This window comes from Cervus elaphus, chromosome 13, assembly GCF_910594005.1.
Source record: "Cervus elaphus chromosome 13, mCerEla1.1, whole genome shotgun sequence".
NCBI classification, from domain to species: Eukaryota; Metazoa; Chordata; class Mammalia; order Artiodactyla; family Cervidae; genus Cervus; species Cervus elaphus.
In genome coordinates, this window is record NC_057827.1 from 65,890,417 (window position 1) to 65,904,961 (window position 14,545).

A 14,545-nucleotide genomic window follows, 5' to 3' on the forward strand; every position below is an offset into this window, starting at 1 on the left:
CCTCCGGATCTGTGATATTATCCCCAAGGAAAGCATGCTCCAATCTATCAACCTCTCACACGGGGGACGGGAAGAAGGTGGTGGTCCTGTGTGATTCCATTCAAACTCACGGATGGGTGGAGATGCTCTCTACTCAGACAACCTCCCTTCACGATGGGGAACCAAGGGTACCAGGCCAAGGACCTCTGTCCCACTCATTCCTGACCCCTCAAGGCCTCACCCAGTGGCTCTCCCTGGGAATTCAGGAAATGCTAGCTGATTTAAACTAGACCCGAGTCTTGTTATTCCCAGACAACGGCTTTTACTTCTAAACCACTTGGTCTCAAACTTGGCTGTTTGCGAGTCACCAGGGTCATTTTCAAAAATACCAATGCCTAGATCTCACCTCGAAAGAGTCTGATAGAAGATGGTCTGGGGTGGGGCCTGGACACGGGGATTTTGAAAAACTCTCACGTGATTCCAGTGTGTAACCAGGAGTGAGAACCACTGTTTCACATCACAGTGCTTCACAGGGGTAAAGAAAAAGCACTGCTGGTCTCTCATGCCATTATTTCCTGTCCTCTCAGAGACAAGAGTAACGGGTTTGAGTCAGGAGAAAAATGGAGAAAGACCTTTAATTCACCCTTGGAAATAAGCTGTCCATCCCCTACCCTTGAAAGACACAGAAAAGGACAAGGTTTGGAGATCAAGTTAAATGTCCAATTTATTTTTATAACTTGAAACCAGAACAAACTTGGTTTTGAACAAGCGTACAAATGAAATGGCAGACACATGCTGAACTGAACATTGTGACATTAAGGGAAAAAAAAGAGGCCCAAAATCTTGTACAGAGAATAAAAGGAACAATAAATATTTTACTAAGCCATATTGAAATGACCTCCTGTCATCTCAACATTTTATCCATAATTAAAAAAAAAAAGTGCCCGTTTCTTAAACAGAGCACAAATACCAAGCAATAATAAATAGTTCCAAACTTGTAGTAAAAGACAGAACCTCCAAGTAAACAACAAAAGCTCATACAATAAGTAATAGAAAAGGTAATAAAAATATTTCGCCTTGCCAGTACAAATGCAAACAACTTAACTCAATGTAACTTTGCTTCGCAGAGCTGATACAAGGAGCACCAAAATTCATGGGTTTGCCTGTGTTCCACAAAAATCCTTGACTGTCACTTAGGACCGGAACGAATGGCTGACTTCCCTACTTTTCACGTTGCTGCTTAGAGGAAGTCAGCCTCCTCCTCCTCCCCCATGAAAGACCCTCAAATGGCAAGTGGCAGGTTCCAATTGGGGGCAACTTTGAACCAAGTTGTGGCAGTGTGGAAAACCAGCCTGGGGTCGGCTGCGTCCCCCTGGGGCCCGGGGCCTCTCTCACTGGGTCATCTGCTTCAGTGTTGGCTTTTTAAACACAAAAAAAGAGAAGCAAAAATGCTCATTTCTCTGCAGTCGACAGAGACACAATCTTTGTGCTTTAGGATGGCTTGATTCTGGCATCGTGGTGACTTTGCGGAAGCTGGTGAGAGCTGGCTAGCTTTTGTAACTACAGGATTGCCTTGGAGGCTGCTCAAGGACCTCCTCAGGGCACCCGGAGAAAAGGGCAGCCCGTGGGTCTTCGGGTCGAACAGGTAGGAAACAAACATCTCAGCTTGATCTTCCACCTCCTCCCCCCGTTCTTTTTACTTTGCAAAGGTAAGTGGCAAGAGGAAAAGCGTATTAAACAGAAAAGCGCCCAGAAGAGATATTTCTGCATTTGGTAAAGAAATTGCCCGAAAGGATGCTTGCTTATACTTTCATAACCTGAAATATAATGATTTCTTAGAGTTCCTGAAATAAAAAATGGCTTCCTGATATAGGTATTTTTTTAAAACGTATTATTCCCTCATCCAAAAAACCACCACTTTATTATCTTAAAGCTACTTGGCTTTACAAAAAAAAAAAAAAGAGGGGGGACAGAGAGGGAGAAATAAATCAGATAAAAATGAGCACATCAAGGACTGACAGAGGTGGGAAGATGGAGAGGAAACACACGGGAAGGAAAGAGAAAGAACTGTGGAAAGGCACCGAATTCGTCCCAGGCCCTAGGCATTTGGAAACTGACGGAATGTAGGTTCCGGAGAGAAAGCAGTGGAGCAGGTAAGAAAGACAGCAGGCCACCACTCTCCACGGATTAAAAGGTCCTGGCTGTGATGGGGAGTCCTTCCTGAAATTCAATTTGCCCTGGTCCCAGCCGCAGACCACGTCACCTGCGCCTGGCTGACACGCCAGCTCCCTTTATTACATTTTTTTGTCTTGTGTTGCTTGCTTGCTTGACGTTCTCTCAAGGACTAGAGAAAGCTCGGTTTGCATTTCTTTCTGCTCTGAAGGGTGGGAGAGGTGGAGGCGGTGAAGAGAAGGCGTGCGCTCGCTCCCCCAAGTCTGACATCTTTACAGATGCCTCGTACAGGAGGGAGGGCTCTGTGAAATGGTACCGACATCTCGACAAAAAAACTGATTTCTCCACTCAACGCGAATAAAGAATTTCCCATCCGGTCTGCTGTGGCCACACCAGGGAGCCTTGATGCAAGGTTCAGGGCATTCAGATTGAAGCCCTATTTCAAACAGTCCTTGGTAGAGGCCAATTCTGACAAAAATATATACAACTAAAATGATTTGTGAACCAAAGCATTTAGCTACTTCCTTTTGTTTCTTTTCCTCGAAGGTTGTCAAACAACCCTTTTTTTTTTTTTTTTTCCTCCTGTACAATAGGACTTAACATACAAATTTTTTTTTTTGCAATATTTTATCCTGCCAAATTAAAAAAATATATTATGGCAGCCTGCTTGTTTTTGTTTTTTTTTTCTTTTTATTTCCAAATTCACTAACAAAAAGGTACATTAAATCCCTTTAAAAGGACAAGCTTACAGTTAAAAAATTACAAGCTCCAGTAAAAATACAGCAAGTGCCTACATCATATGAACCAACCAATATATCCATTCCAGAGGGAGGTGGGAGGAGAGAATTAAGCACAGATCAGAAATGTGGGGGGTTTTTTTCTGCAAAGCAATAACAATATTAAGCACTTTTTTTTCTACATACTTTTTCTACATGGTGTAGCAATCCCCTTTTAATCCCCAAATACAAGTTTCTATACATTTTTTTGAAATAAAAATTCAACACCCAAGGCAGAAAAAAATTTACTAAAACTCCGACTTTACAGTTACTGTGACAAGAACAAATTATTATAGACCCACCATTTAAATTTTACTGCAACATTTTCAAGGAAAAGAAAAGGGTTTTTTTTTTTCTTGTTTTGTCAAATGCCCAGGCATTCTCGATTATTACAAATACTGGTCCACTTTTACAGTAATCAAGAAATTTTCATATATATAATATATACTAAAACCCCGTCACCAAAAGAAAACAATATACACGCAGCCACTGTGGCATTTTTTTTAATAACCTATTAAGCAAACTTTGAAAAAAACGATCGCTCCAACACACATACACACAATTTTTTTTTTACCCTTGTATGTATCCAATACTGTAAACGTATTTTTAAGACAGAGTGCACTAAATTTAACTTTAGAAAAAAATTAGCCATTGTTCCTGAATTGTTTTTTCATTCAACAATATCAACTTGTACCTTGTGTCACTTGAGTTTTAATTCAGCAGTAAGTCACCTCCACTCCACATCTAAGCAGCGTTGTCCCACAGGCAAAAGGGGCTGAGGTTAATTCAGCTAATGGATATCCAGGGTTGTGCTGGGTTTATTTCTTCATTTGATTGGGTCTTATGGCATTTTCACGTCTTCAACCAGGATTTTTGAAAATTTATTTAAAGTAAATGTGGCTTTGTTTCTAAAGAAATGTACTTTTCTTGTTTTACTTTTTTTAAAAAAGTCTTTTCATTGCAAAAGAAAAAAAAAAGTTTTGCATTTGTCTCAAGAGACTCAAATAGGAAGATCAGTTTTCAAGGCACTCACATCAAATTGAATGGCAGTAGAAACACTGTCCAATAAATTATTATTTTATTTTGTTCTTTATAGTGCCAGTACTGTGAATGCCACGCTTAGCAATACTGACACTCAATCTCAGCCATCCCTTACAGTTTAACCCACCTCTGGGCCAAAAAGAAGAAGATGCTGCAATTTCTTGTTGAGAAGCCATTTAATTTAAATGCAAACAAAAGCTTTAAAGTGCGGGTCAACAGAATTCAAATGTCTAATCTGAACAGTCCAATGTTTAGTACCTTCCAACCTAACGGGATAGAAAAAAAACACAAAAACTGGGAAGTAGCGCTGGGCACCTTCGGATGGAACTCTTCCCGCTTTGCAGTAAAAGGGAACTGAAATTGGCAAGATTCCCCACCCCATCCGTATAATGTCATCAGTGTGCATTGCATGAGAGAATACTAACTTCCCTCAAGTCACCATCAGGACACTTGTCTGCTTGAGAAACGGTCTGTTGTCACTGGTAGCAAGGGATGACTTAGGATGTCTGTGGTGAGGGTGATAAAAAGAGAGAGAGAAACGGTCAAGCCAGAAGAAGCCTGAAAGAACACGGCTGGTTTCTTTTCTTTCTGTGTTACTGCAGGCCACCACCATCTATCTACCCCCCAAAGTACCCTCAGCCTATTTTATTTAGTCTAATCTATGGCAAATAGCAGAGATGGCATTCCAGGGCACACCGACATTCCAAGAAACAGATGGGATCTGCTGGGAATGCACAATTTTAGAACGCTCTTGGGCCATTTCCTGGGGTAAAGTCCTCAAAAACTCCTGTTTCTCTGGCAGTGCTGAGTATTTGGGGAGGTGGGGGGGAGGGAAAGCCCACCATTCAAAGATTTCCTTATGTATGGCAAGGTTGAAGTCAACACAGAAAAGGCCTCCCTTACTCAGGACATCATCAGTGCTACATCTCCATTCCAATTCTGAAACAAAGTGCTACAACTTTAAAGATTGTTATCCGCTGTACATCCACCCCCCTCCCCCCCAAAAATGCATGCCACTTTTTATTTCAGGACAAAAAAAAGAAGGAATAAAAAAGTAAACAACTTTAAAAGTCATTTAAGTGTTGGCTTCTTCACAAGAAATTACACATGCTTAGCTTAGATTTCAAAAAAAGCAGCGCCCTCCCCCCCCCCCAAATTATAATTTAAAAGATAGCTTCCCCTCTACAGAGCCCAGGAGTCATCGCTCAGGCTACTACTGGGTTAAAGAAGAAGAAGAAAAAAAAAACCAACTAAAGAAGGGATGGATACCCAACAAAATCTCTTAAAGGAATTTCAACAGAAAGAATAACAATAAAAAGTACCTGCACATGCCAAAACAATTACAAAACCCAATAAATACAGAAATTATTGCACAGTTAAAAGGCTCCACAATTTTTGTTTGTTTGTTTGCTTTTACTGCCTTAATCAACCCTCGGGTTTCCATAGGACTTCGCAGACACAGGTTAGGTTGGAGGGCCGCCTCCCCTGGGCCCCGGGGACCCGCGGGGGGCGCCGAGCGGCGGTGACGCGGAGGCAAGTGTCAGGTCAGCATTCTCTCGCTTGGCGACGGGGCGACTGTACAGGTGCGCGGGGTGGGGCCCGGGCCCCCGCGCGCATGCGCGCGCACACACACATGCGCACACGCGCTTAGCTCCTCTCCGCCTGCTCGATTTTGACGTCGTTAGTCAGCAAGTGCTCGCCGTGCCACTTTTTCATGTGTTTCTCCAGGGTGCTATAGACGCTGAAGGGCATTTGGCAGATGTCGCAGCGGTACACCTCCTTGCCGATCTGCCCGTGCGTCTTCATGTGGCGCGTGAGCTTGCTGCTCTGCGCGCAGGCGTAGTTGCACAGCTCGCACTTGTAAGGCCGCTCGCCGGTGTGGCTCCGTCGGTGCACCGTCAGGTTGCTGCAGTTCTTGAACACCTTGCCGCAGTACTCGCACGTGTCGCTGCGCCGGCCCTCCTTGGAGCTCGGCCGCCCGGGGCCCGGGCCGCCCAGGTGCGGCGTGCTGCCCCCGCTGGCCGTGCCGCTGCGGCCCGACAGCCCGCCGTCCAGCAGGTCCCCGGGCGGCGTGGAGAAGCGCAGGCTGCCGTTCTCGGACGAGTGCTCGGACGACGTGGCGAAGGGCGACTGGCGCGCGTCCGTGAAGCCCAGGAAGGGGTCCTTCATGAAGTGCCGCGACGCCGCGTAGCCCACCAGCCACTGCGAGTACACGTTCTCCGACGGGATGAGCGCGGCAGGCGGCAGCTCTAGGTCCTTCTCCACCTTGATGCGCTTGGCCGCGCTGTTGAGGCCGGGACTGGGCAGCGGCGCCGGCTTGCGCGGGAAGAGGCCCGGGAAGGGCTCGGTGCCCGGCGCGAAGCCGCCGCCGCGCCCGTTGACCGCGCCCCCGGGGCCCGCGTCGCCGCAGCCCCCGGCGTCGTCGTCGTCGCCCGGGTCCCCGCCGCCCCCGCCGCCGCCGGCCGCGCGCTTCAGGAAGGAGCCGCGCTTCTGCTTGTCGGCCAGCAGGTCGCCGTAGGGCGGCAGCGCACCCAGGCCCACGTTCTCCATGACCTTGCCCAGCACCAGCGCCTTCTCGTCGGCCAGCGCCTTGGCCGCGGCGCCGCCGCCCGCGCCCGGCACGCCAGCCACCCCGCCGCCGCCGCCGCCGCCGTTCTCCCGGTTGCGGCTCAGCTCTGAGTCCATGCTGAAGCTCGACTCGGGCCGGCTCTCGTTCTCCAGCAGCAGCTCCTCCTCCTCCTCCTCCTCCTCTTCGTCCTCCTCCTCGGGCTCATGGCCCAGCGACGGGTCGCTCTCGTGGTGGCGGAAGTCGCCGTCGGCCGCCTTGAGGCCCTCGCCGGTCAGCTCGCTGGTGCCGGGCTCCGGGGAGCTGGCGGCCGAGAGCCCATCGTCGGAGCGGCCGGCCAGCGAGCCGGCCTTGTGCATGTGCGTCTTCATGTGGCGCTTGAGCTTGCTCGCCTGCGAGCACGCGTGGTCGCACAACTGGCACTTGTAGGGCTTCTCGCCCGTGTGGCTGCGCCGGTGCACGATGAGATTGCTCTGGAACTTGAAGGTTTTGCCGCAGAACTCACACGACTTGCTCTTGGCCGGCGGCTGTGGCGGCGGCGTGCCGCCGGGGGGCATGGGCGGCAGCGGCGGCGTGCTCAGGAACGGGGACTTGGGGCTGGGCTGGAAGGGGTTCAGGAGCCGGTGCATAGGGTTGCCGCGGCCCGGGGACACGGGTGGCGGCGTGGAGCTGTTGCCCGCCAGCTCGCGGAGCCGCCGCGAGAAGTCCATGGCGGGCGAGTCGATGGCCATGGGGTTCAGGCGCATGACTCGGTCGAAGGCACTGGGGTGCTGGGCGACAAGCCCCATCTCCTCGGCGCTGAGGCGGTGCGGGTCCAGGTGGTGGCGCGGCGGCGGGCTGAAGAGCGGCGGCGTGCCCGGCAGGCGGCCCTCGCCGAAGCCCGGGTGGTCCCGCAGGATGGGGCCCGTCATGCGCAGCAGGTTGAAGGGGTTGCTGTCGCCCAGGAAATTCATGAGTGGGGACTGGGCCACGGCCTCGGGCCCCAGTGGCGGCGGGATGGTGAGCCGCGGCGTGAGCGAGCTGCTGGCTGGCCCGGGCTCCAGGTAGATGCGAAAGCCGTGCGTGTTCTGCGCGTGCTGCAGCAGGAACCACGCGCTGTTGAAGGGCTGCTTGCATGTTGTGCAAATGTAGCTGGAAGGCTCATCTTTACCTGGGGAGACACACGGACAGAAAGAGGCAAGAGAGACGTGAGATGCGGGCGGGGGCGCGCGCGCCGCGGCGTCGCGGCTCTCAGGGGCGGCAGCGGACCGCTGCCGAGCAGGCCCAGGCCGGCGACGCCCAGGCAGACCCCCTGGCAGACCCCCTGACGGATAGGCTAGAGAAGCTTCTGTGTGGCGGCCTTTAGCAAGTTACTCCAATTGGTAGACCTCGCTCTGTGCCCTTATAACATGATGTCTTTAAACCCATCATCTCAGAAGCCAAAGGAGATGTTATTTGTGAGAATGCCTGATTCCAACAATGGGAAGTATACAAAGGCTGGGCTGCCTAAAAGATAGCGGGGCAAAGTTCAGCCATCATGTAGCCCCTGATAATTCTTTGGGGGTGGTGGGTACTGTCCTGTGCCTTGTAGGATGTTTGGAGGCTTACCCACTAGAAGCCAGTCTCACTCCCTCCCCTCCCAGTCATGAGGATCAAAAATCTCTCCAGGCATTGCCAAACCTCTCTGGGGGACAAAACAACTCCCCCCCCCCCCCCCCACCCAGTCATGACTAGGCAAATCTTCCATCCAAGGAAGTTCTAAGAAACACAAATCAAACTGAGTCACCTCGCAAACATTTTAAGAGAACTGGCTGATAACCTCTGCGTCATTTGGGAGTTGAACTACAGGAAATCGTGGGGTTTCATACACCAGTGTCTGTGCAGAAAGCACCGTCCACGTTAAACATGGATGCACATAGGAACAGGACTTCAGCATCGTAAGAACATCACTACTGGCTGGCAGCTACCCACCCCCCATCACTGACCTAATGGCTTCACACAGACACACACACCCCCCCAACCACAGCATGGACCCCTCGGGGCAGGGCACTGGCCTATATGAGGTCCCTTGTCAGGAGACTGAATGAGAGTGTCACATCTGACAGGGCGATCAGGATGAACAGTAGCAAGTGTGAGTTTGTGACAAACTGGCTGTGGCATTGGCATCCAGTGTCAGTGGATGCTGGTGGCGTGGAGCCAAAACGTCCCTGTCTCTGCCCCCATCATTGGGGGCGGTCACAAAATGGGAGCCTGGACCTCCCAACCAGCACCTATTTCAGGGCCGACGTTCTCAACCTGCGGGTGAAACTAGCTGCTTCTCCAGCCTGAAGCTCTCCTAACACCCCACATGAAACGGGACAGGTGTGGGCAGGCCCTGCCCTCCCCCATCAGACTTGCTCACTGGCCGGGGAAGGGAAAGGGAACATGGCGTCACAGCCGAGGTCTTGAAAAAAAAACCCTTTTTGTTTTTTCAGACTGCCTTGTACCTGGAAGATTTTAACACTGATAAAGTACAGTAGCTGCAAACTCCCCAGTGGAGCCAAAGGTGCATGTTAGTTTCCAAACCCAGGATCAGGAAGGGCAGGGGGAGTACAGCCCCTCAAAAGAGGAGGGACTTCTGAAATCCCATAGCGAGACGGAGTTTTTGTTTCCTTGATTCCCACCCGAGAAGTATGTTTCCTGGGGGCCTCACCCTTAGCAGCATGAACTCTGTGGACTCTGAGAACAAATGCCCTTACGGGTTAGACTTGACGGCTTTAAAGGGGCCTGGACCTCCCTGAGCTATGCAGTGTGTGGGGTCCTCCAGGAGTCAGGGGTCAGCATGGAGATTCTCCGCAACACGGACCCAACTGGGCCAGATCACCCACCGCTGGGAACCAAGACATGCCTTCCAAGCCTGGTCATCACCGCATGCTCGTGTCCAACAGGACATGTGTCTCCAGGTTTGGTAGTGAGGAGACCAGTGGGTGGGTGATGGGGGAACAGACAGAAAGGGAAAAAGGATTCCAAAGCTCAGCTTCCCCTCGTTTTTAAACCCAGCTCCAGGAGAACTTCTGAGGCCATTTTCTTTCCCCAGGGTGTCTGGGCAACTTCCTTCTCCCAGCATATCTGCATTAATTCAGTTCCCCATGCTGCAGCCCCTCAGGAGAATCTTCCCCCAAGAAACGGGCAGGGAGGCCTTCTCAAGGCCCTGGGCAGCCGTGTTCCTCGCTTTGGGAGCAGTAAGGCCGCACCAACACCTCAGCCTTCCCTTCCTGCATGCCTCCTCGCTATCGCAACAAAAGGCCTTTTTTTTTTTTTGGTGCATTTCATCATTGCATGACCACTGAGGGAGGCCAGGCCAGGACCATGTCCCTGCTGGCACATGACGATGCTACAGCCCAGAGATGCACAGCCTTCTTGGAGGCGCCATCACCTGTCCTGGCTTATTAGGTGATATATGTGGGGAACGACCGAACGGTTCACCTCAGTCTCACGGGAGAGCTGGCCAGACGCCATAGTGTTTAGTCCTCCTCAAATCCTTTTCTGGAACGAGGCAGAATAAATAAGTAATAAAAAGAAGATAAAGAAAACATCCCTCCCTGACACCAGGAGCTAATAACACAAATGAAGCACCACCTCCCACAAGGCCATAGATCTTCCAATTAAAGAGCACTGGACTTCCCTGGCGGCTCGGCGGTAATGAAGCTGCCTGCCAGTGCAGGAGACGTGGGTTCGATCCCTGATCCGGGAAGAGCCCACGTGCCTCAGAGCGACTCAGCCCGTGCACGTCAACTATCGAGCCTGTGCTCTGGAGCTCCGGGACCACGACTACCTCCCGAGCCCACGTACCCTAGAGCTGTGCTCCGCGAGAGAGAAGCCACTACAATGAGAAGTCGGAGCACCGCAACGAGGAAAACAAGGGCCCGGCACAGCCAATAAACAATTCTAAAAATCCACTGGTTTCAGCTGTAATTCAATACAAATGAATTTAGAAAAAAAAAAAAAAGAGCACTGTGGACTCTGCGCCTGGGCTCCGGCCGCTCTCAGGAACCGAGTTCCACACACACAGCCGCTCTGGTTCCTTGTGTTTTCAAGCTGGGCCGCCTCCCTTCCCCTAACCTCTTTCTTTATCATCTTCATTTCCTTGGGTCTCTCCGGAGCACTTCCTGTTCCTTGTTCGGATGGCCACACACTTTCTAGAAAGTTCTACCGCCCCTGAGGAATGCGGGTATCAGAAGACAGTACAAAATTCTCAGGCAGGCCAGGAATGAAATGGCCGATTAAAATATATTTTTTTAAACTCAAGCAGCAGCTGCTGAGAAGCATGTAGCTGCACGTTCTAAAGAACTCAGAGGTTTCCATTTCTTATTTAAAAAAAAAAAAAAGACAAAACAAAACGAGTGAAAGACATTTATAAGACTCTAACTTAGAGAAGTCTAAGGAGGAAGTTTTGTTTGCTGTAGTTTCGTCCTTCAGTCCTGTCCAACTCTTTCTCGACCCCCATGGACTGTTGCCAGCTAGGCTCTTCTGTCCATGAGATTTCCCAGGCAAAAATACTGGGGTGGATAGCTATTTCCTCCTTCAGGGGTTTCTTTGCGACCCAGGGATCAAACCTGTGTCTCCTGCATTGGCAGGCGGATTCTTTACCACTGAGCCACCAGGAAAGCCGGAGGAGGAAGTTAACCTGTTTGGAATTCATCAGGTGGGGAAGAGCTCTGTGCACCCACCAAATCGGATTCCAGGGTTCCAGATCATGCCAGGGTAAGCACTTTTCCTTGCCTTTGAACAATCTGGTCCCCTCACTTCCCTCCACACCAAAGCAAGATTCACAGCAGGGGACGGTCTATCTCAGGATCTGACAGCTTCCAATGTTTTTAAATCTCCCAGTCCTCAAAGGCCCTTCCTAGACAATGCTCTTTCCACTCTCCCCCGTAACTTTTCTTTTTTAAATAAAATGTTCATTTCCATACTTCCACTTCACGGTTATCTGTTGCCTAGAAGTAGCCTTGAGCACTGGGACTGCTCACTTTTGAAAACTGAACAATGTCAGAAAGGCTTTGAAGAGCCACTCAGAACATTCTTCTATTCAAAAAACTCGCTAAATATTTTAAAAGGCAGCACACAGTCACGGACGGCTCATTTTTAAATGTGGCAGAAGTCCCTTGGTGAGAGGGCTGCTTCGGACGCAGGGCGGTCCCTGCTCCTGGAGCTCAGGGCCACTTGCCCAGAGGTGAGTTGGAAGCTCCAGCTGGTGCCAGCTTTGCTGATGGCCCAGACAGGGGCCATGCCCCAACACGCTGCCACCGTGGCTGTCACCGAGGTTCCAACCAAGAGGTCAACGCCTAGATTATTTTGAAGCGACTTGGAAGTTGCAAAGTGTTAGTTGCTCAGTCGTGTAGGACTCTTTGCAACCCCGAAGGGTGTAGCCCGCCAGGCTCCTCTGTCCATAGAATTCTCCAGGCAAGAATATTGGAGTGGGTTGCCATTCCCTTCTCCAGGGGATCCTTCTGACCCACGGATCAAACCCACGTCTCCTGCACTGCAGGCAGATTCTTTACCATCTGGGCCACCAGGGAAGCCCTGAAGCAACTTACCCAGCAATGTCAAGCCTGGCCTACAGACCTAGAAATGTCAGCTGCGTTGGGATCGCGACATCAGGCTTGGCGGCTCAGAACCCAAGGCCAGTGTGTTTCCTTGTTTCCTTCCTTCCCTTCTCCTTCCTCAGACGTTTTTGGTATCCACTGGCAGAAACCAACACCAGATCTTCTTTGCTGTACTGGCTCTCAAGAGAGGCCCTTGTGTTTTCCTCTAATTCAGAACCCTCCCTGAGATCACTGCTACAAGAACAGCGGCATGAGCTCGCTGCCTTGCCATTCCCGCAGGAAGATGTCAGTCAAGGGGCTTCCCAGGGGGCTCAGTTGTAAAGAATCTGCCTACAATGCAGGACCCACGGGTTCAATCCCTAGGTCAGGAGAAGGAAATGGCAACCCACTCCAGTATTCTTGCCTGGGAAATCCCATGGACAGAGGAGCCTGGCAGGCTATAGTCCATGGGGTCGCAAAAAAAGAGTCGGACATACTTAACAATTAAACAACAACAATGTCAACCAAGTCACTTTACCTCTCTGAGCTTCATTTCCTCATCAGTAGAATGGGAATAACATGTCAGCTTCCGAAGAGGGCTGGGGAAGCAAATGAGATCCCACACGATCCCTATAAAATCCACACATCCCCACACATGCACATGTTATGGTTGGGCTTTGTATGTTTCGTGTTTTATTATCCATCTTGTACCTGGCAGTAGATGTTTCAGGGGGTGCCCTTCTGTGTAACTCTGGCTGTAATAAAACCCTGAAGGAATTTTAATGCAGCCGGCCTAATGCATTAGAGGTTCCAGGGAAATAGAAACTTGCAAACGTTGAGGAAACATCATTTTTTATTGTGACTCTTGGGAACCAACACACAACTGGGCTCCTGCAATGAAATGCTGCTCTCCCTCTGCTAGCAGGGGTGTGTGTGTGTGTGTTTTAATGAGCACTGAAATAATTGTTCCTCCCTATTATGCTGGTTACTCTAATAATCCCAATAAAGGTATCAGGGATGTTCAATAAAAAGCACACCTTTAATTGAGTTATTATTCAATAAAAAGGCCGTAATTGAGAGCAATAGTTTAAAAGGGCTCTCCTAAGGCCGAGTGATACCAAATAGAAGGGTATTGCTGCCTGCGGGGGATTTAGCTGCTCCAGAGCCACAAGCAGACACCGCCGCCCAGCTCAAGCAGGGCCTGCAGTGATGGCCAGCCGGGGCCTTTCTCCACCCGAAGGTGGAGGCAGAAGTGAGAGTCCTGGCGCCTGGATGCTGCAGAGCGAACTGAGTCTGGGCTTCACATGTCCCGCTGCAGCTTGCAAAGCACGTGACAGTTGGTTTGGCATTTTCACAGCCATCAAGGCATTTCGCTCACATATGACCTCTGAGAGGGGCCAGGCCAGGTCCACATCCCTGCCGGCATGCGAGGATGCTGCAACTGAGAGAAGCAAGAGCCGCCGCCCCCGCCCCCAAGAGCAAGGGGAGGGCCACGTCCCTGCTGAGGCTTCCCCACCCCCCGGCTCCATCCCAGCTGCCCCCCAGCAGCACCTGAGAGATGGACTGTTCTCTGCACACTTGTCGGGGCCTGTTTCACAATGAAAAGGACACAGTGTGTGTCCTCCCAGTGAAGGACACCGATTACCCTTTGATGAAACCCAGTCGGGTCCACCACGGGCTTGTCCCGGGAGTGGAGACATTTCACAAGAGCAGGTGAGTCCCCGGGACAGCAGGCCACTCAGGACCTGCAGAAGGGGTGATGAGATGCTAGGCAGTCAGATTGAAGGGCAGGCTGCTAGATCCAGGGTCCCCCCGACACCCTCTTTCCTTCTATGGATTTTAGGATGCCCAGTACCCAAAGCGAGGGCTGGATTCGCTGGCCAACCACCTGGTCCTCCAACAGAATCTATGCCTGCTAACAGTGCCATCTCTTCAGTCCCAAAATGATAATAATTATTATCACTATTATCAGATCCCCTGGAAGAGGGCATGGCAACCCACTCTAGTATTCTTGCCTGGAGGATCCCGTGGACAGAGGAGCCTGGCGGGCTACAGTCCATGGGGTTGCAAAGAGTCAGACACAACTGAAGCGACTAAGGACATTATCTCTAGATATGTAGACCCCTTATTAAAGAGTGTCTCCCCTTTCATGATCCCAGAAAGAAAATGTCAATTGGTTTCCTTGGGTGGGGGGGGGGGGAACCTTTGTAAGTTTCATGTTCATATTATTTCTAAGCATAGTCATCTATGAAATCTACAAGCACCCCTGCTTGTTCTGAATCAGTTCAGTTCAAGTTCCTCAGTCGTGTCTGACTCTTGGCGACCCCATGAATCACAGCACGCCAGGCTTCCCTGTCCATCACCAGCCCCCCGAGCTTGCTCAAACTCATGTCCATTGAGCCAAAGATGCCATCCAACCCTCTCATCCTCTGTCGAACCCTTCTCCTCCTGCCCTCAATCTTTCTTAG

At 50.7% G+C, this 14,545-nt stretch overlaps 1 protein-coding gene across 8 annotated transcripts in view; it reads right to left on the minus strand.

The window, feature by feature from the left end:
- Window positions 1–677: 677 nt before the first annotated feature.
- Window positions 678–14,545, minus strand: part of BCL11B (BAF chromatin remodeling complex subunit BCL11B) — a 104,332-nt gene continuing 90,464 nt past the window's right edge. For 7 of the 8 annotated variants that reach the window (XM_043921604.1, XM_043921601.1, XM_043921606.1 and 4 more), the window contains one exon: window positions 678–7,684. In XM_043921604.1, the coding sequence (XP_043777539.1) occupies window positions 5,616–7,684 (2,069 nt within the window). In that variant the 3' untranslated portion in view covers window positions 678–5,615. The remainder of the gene's footprint in view (window positions 7,685–14,545) is intronic. The other variant, XM_043921603.1, reaches the window with a different exon arrangement.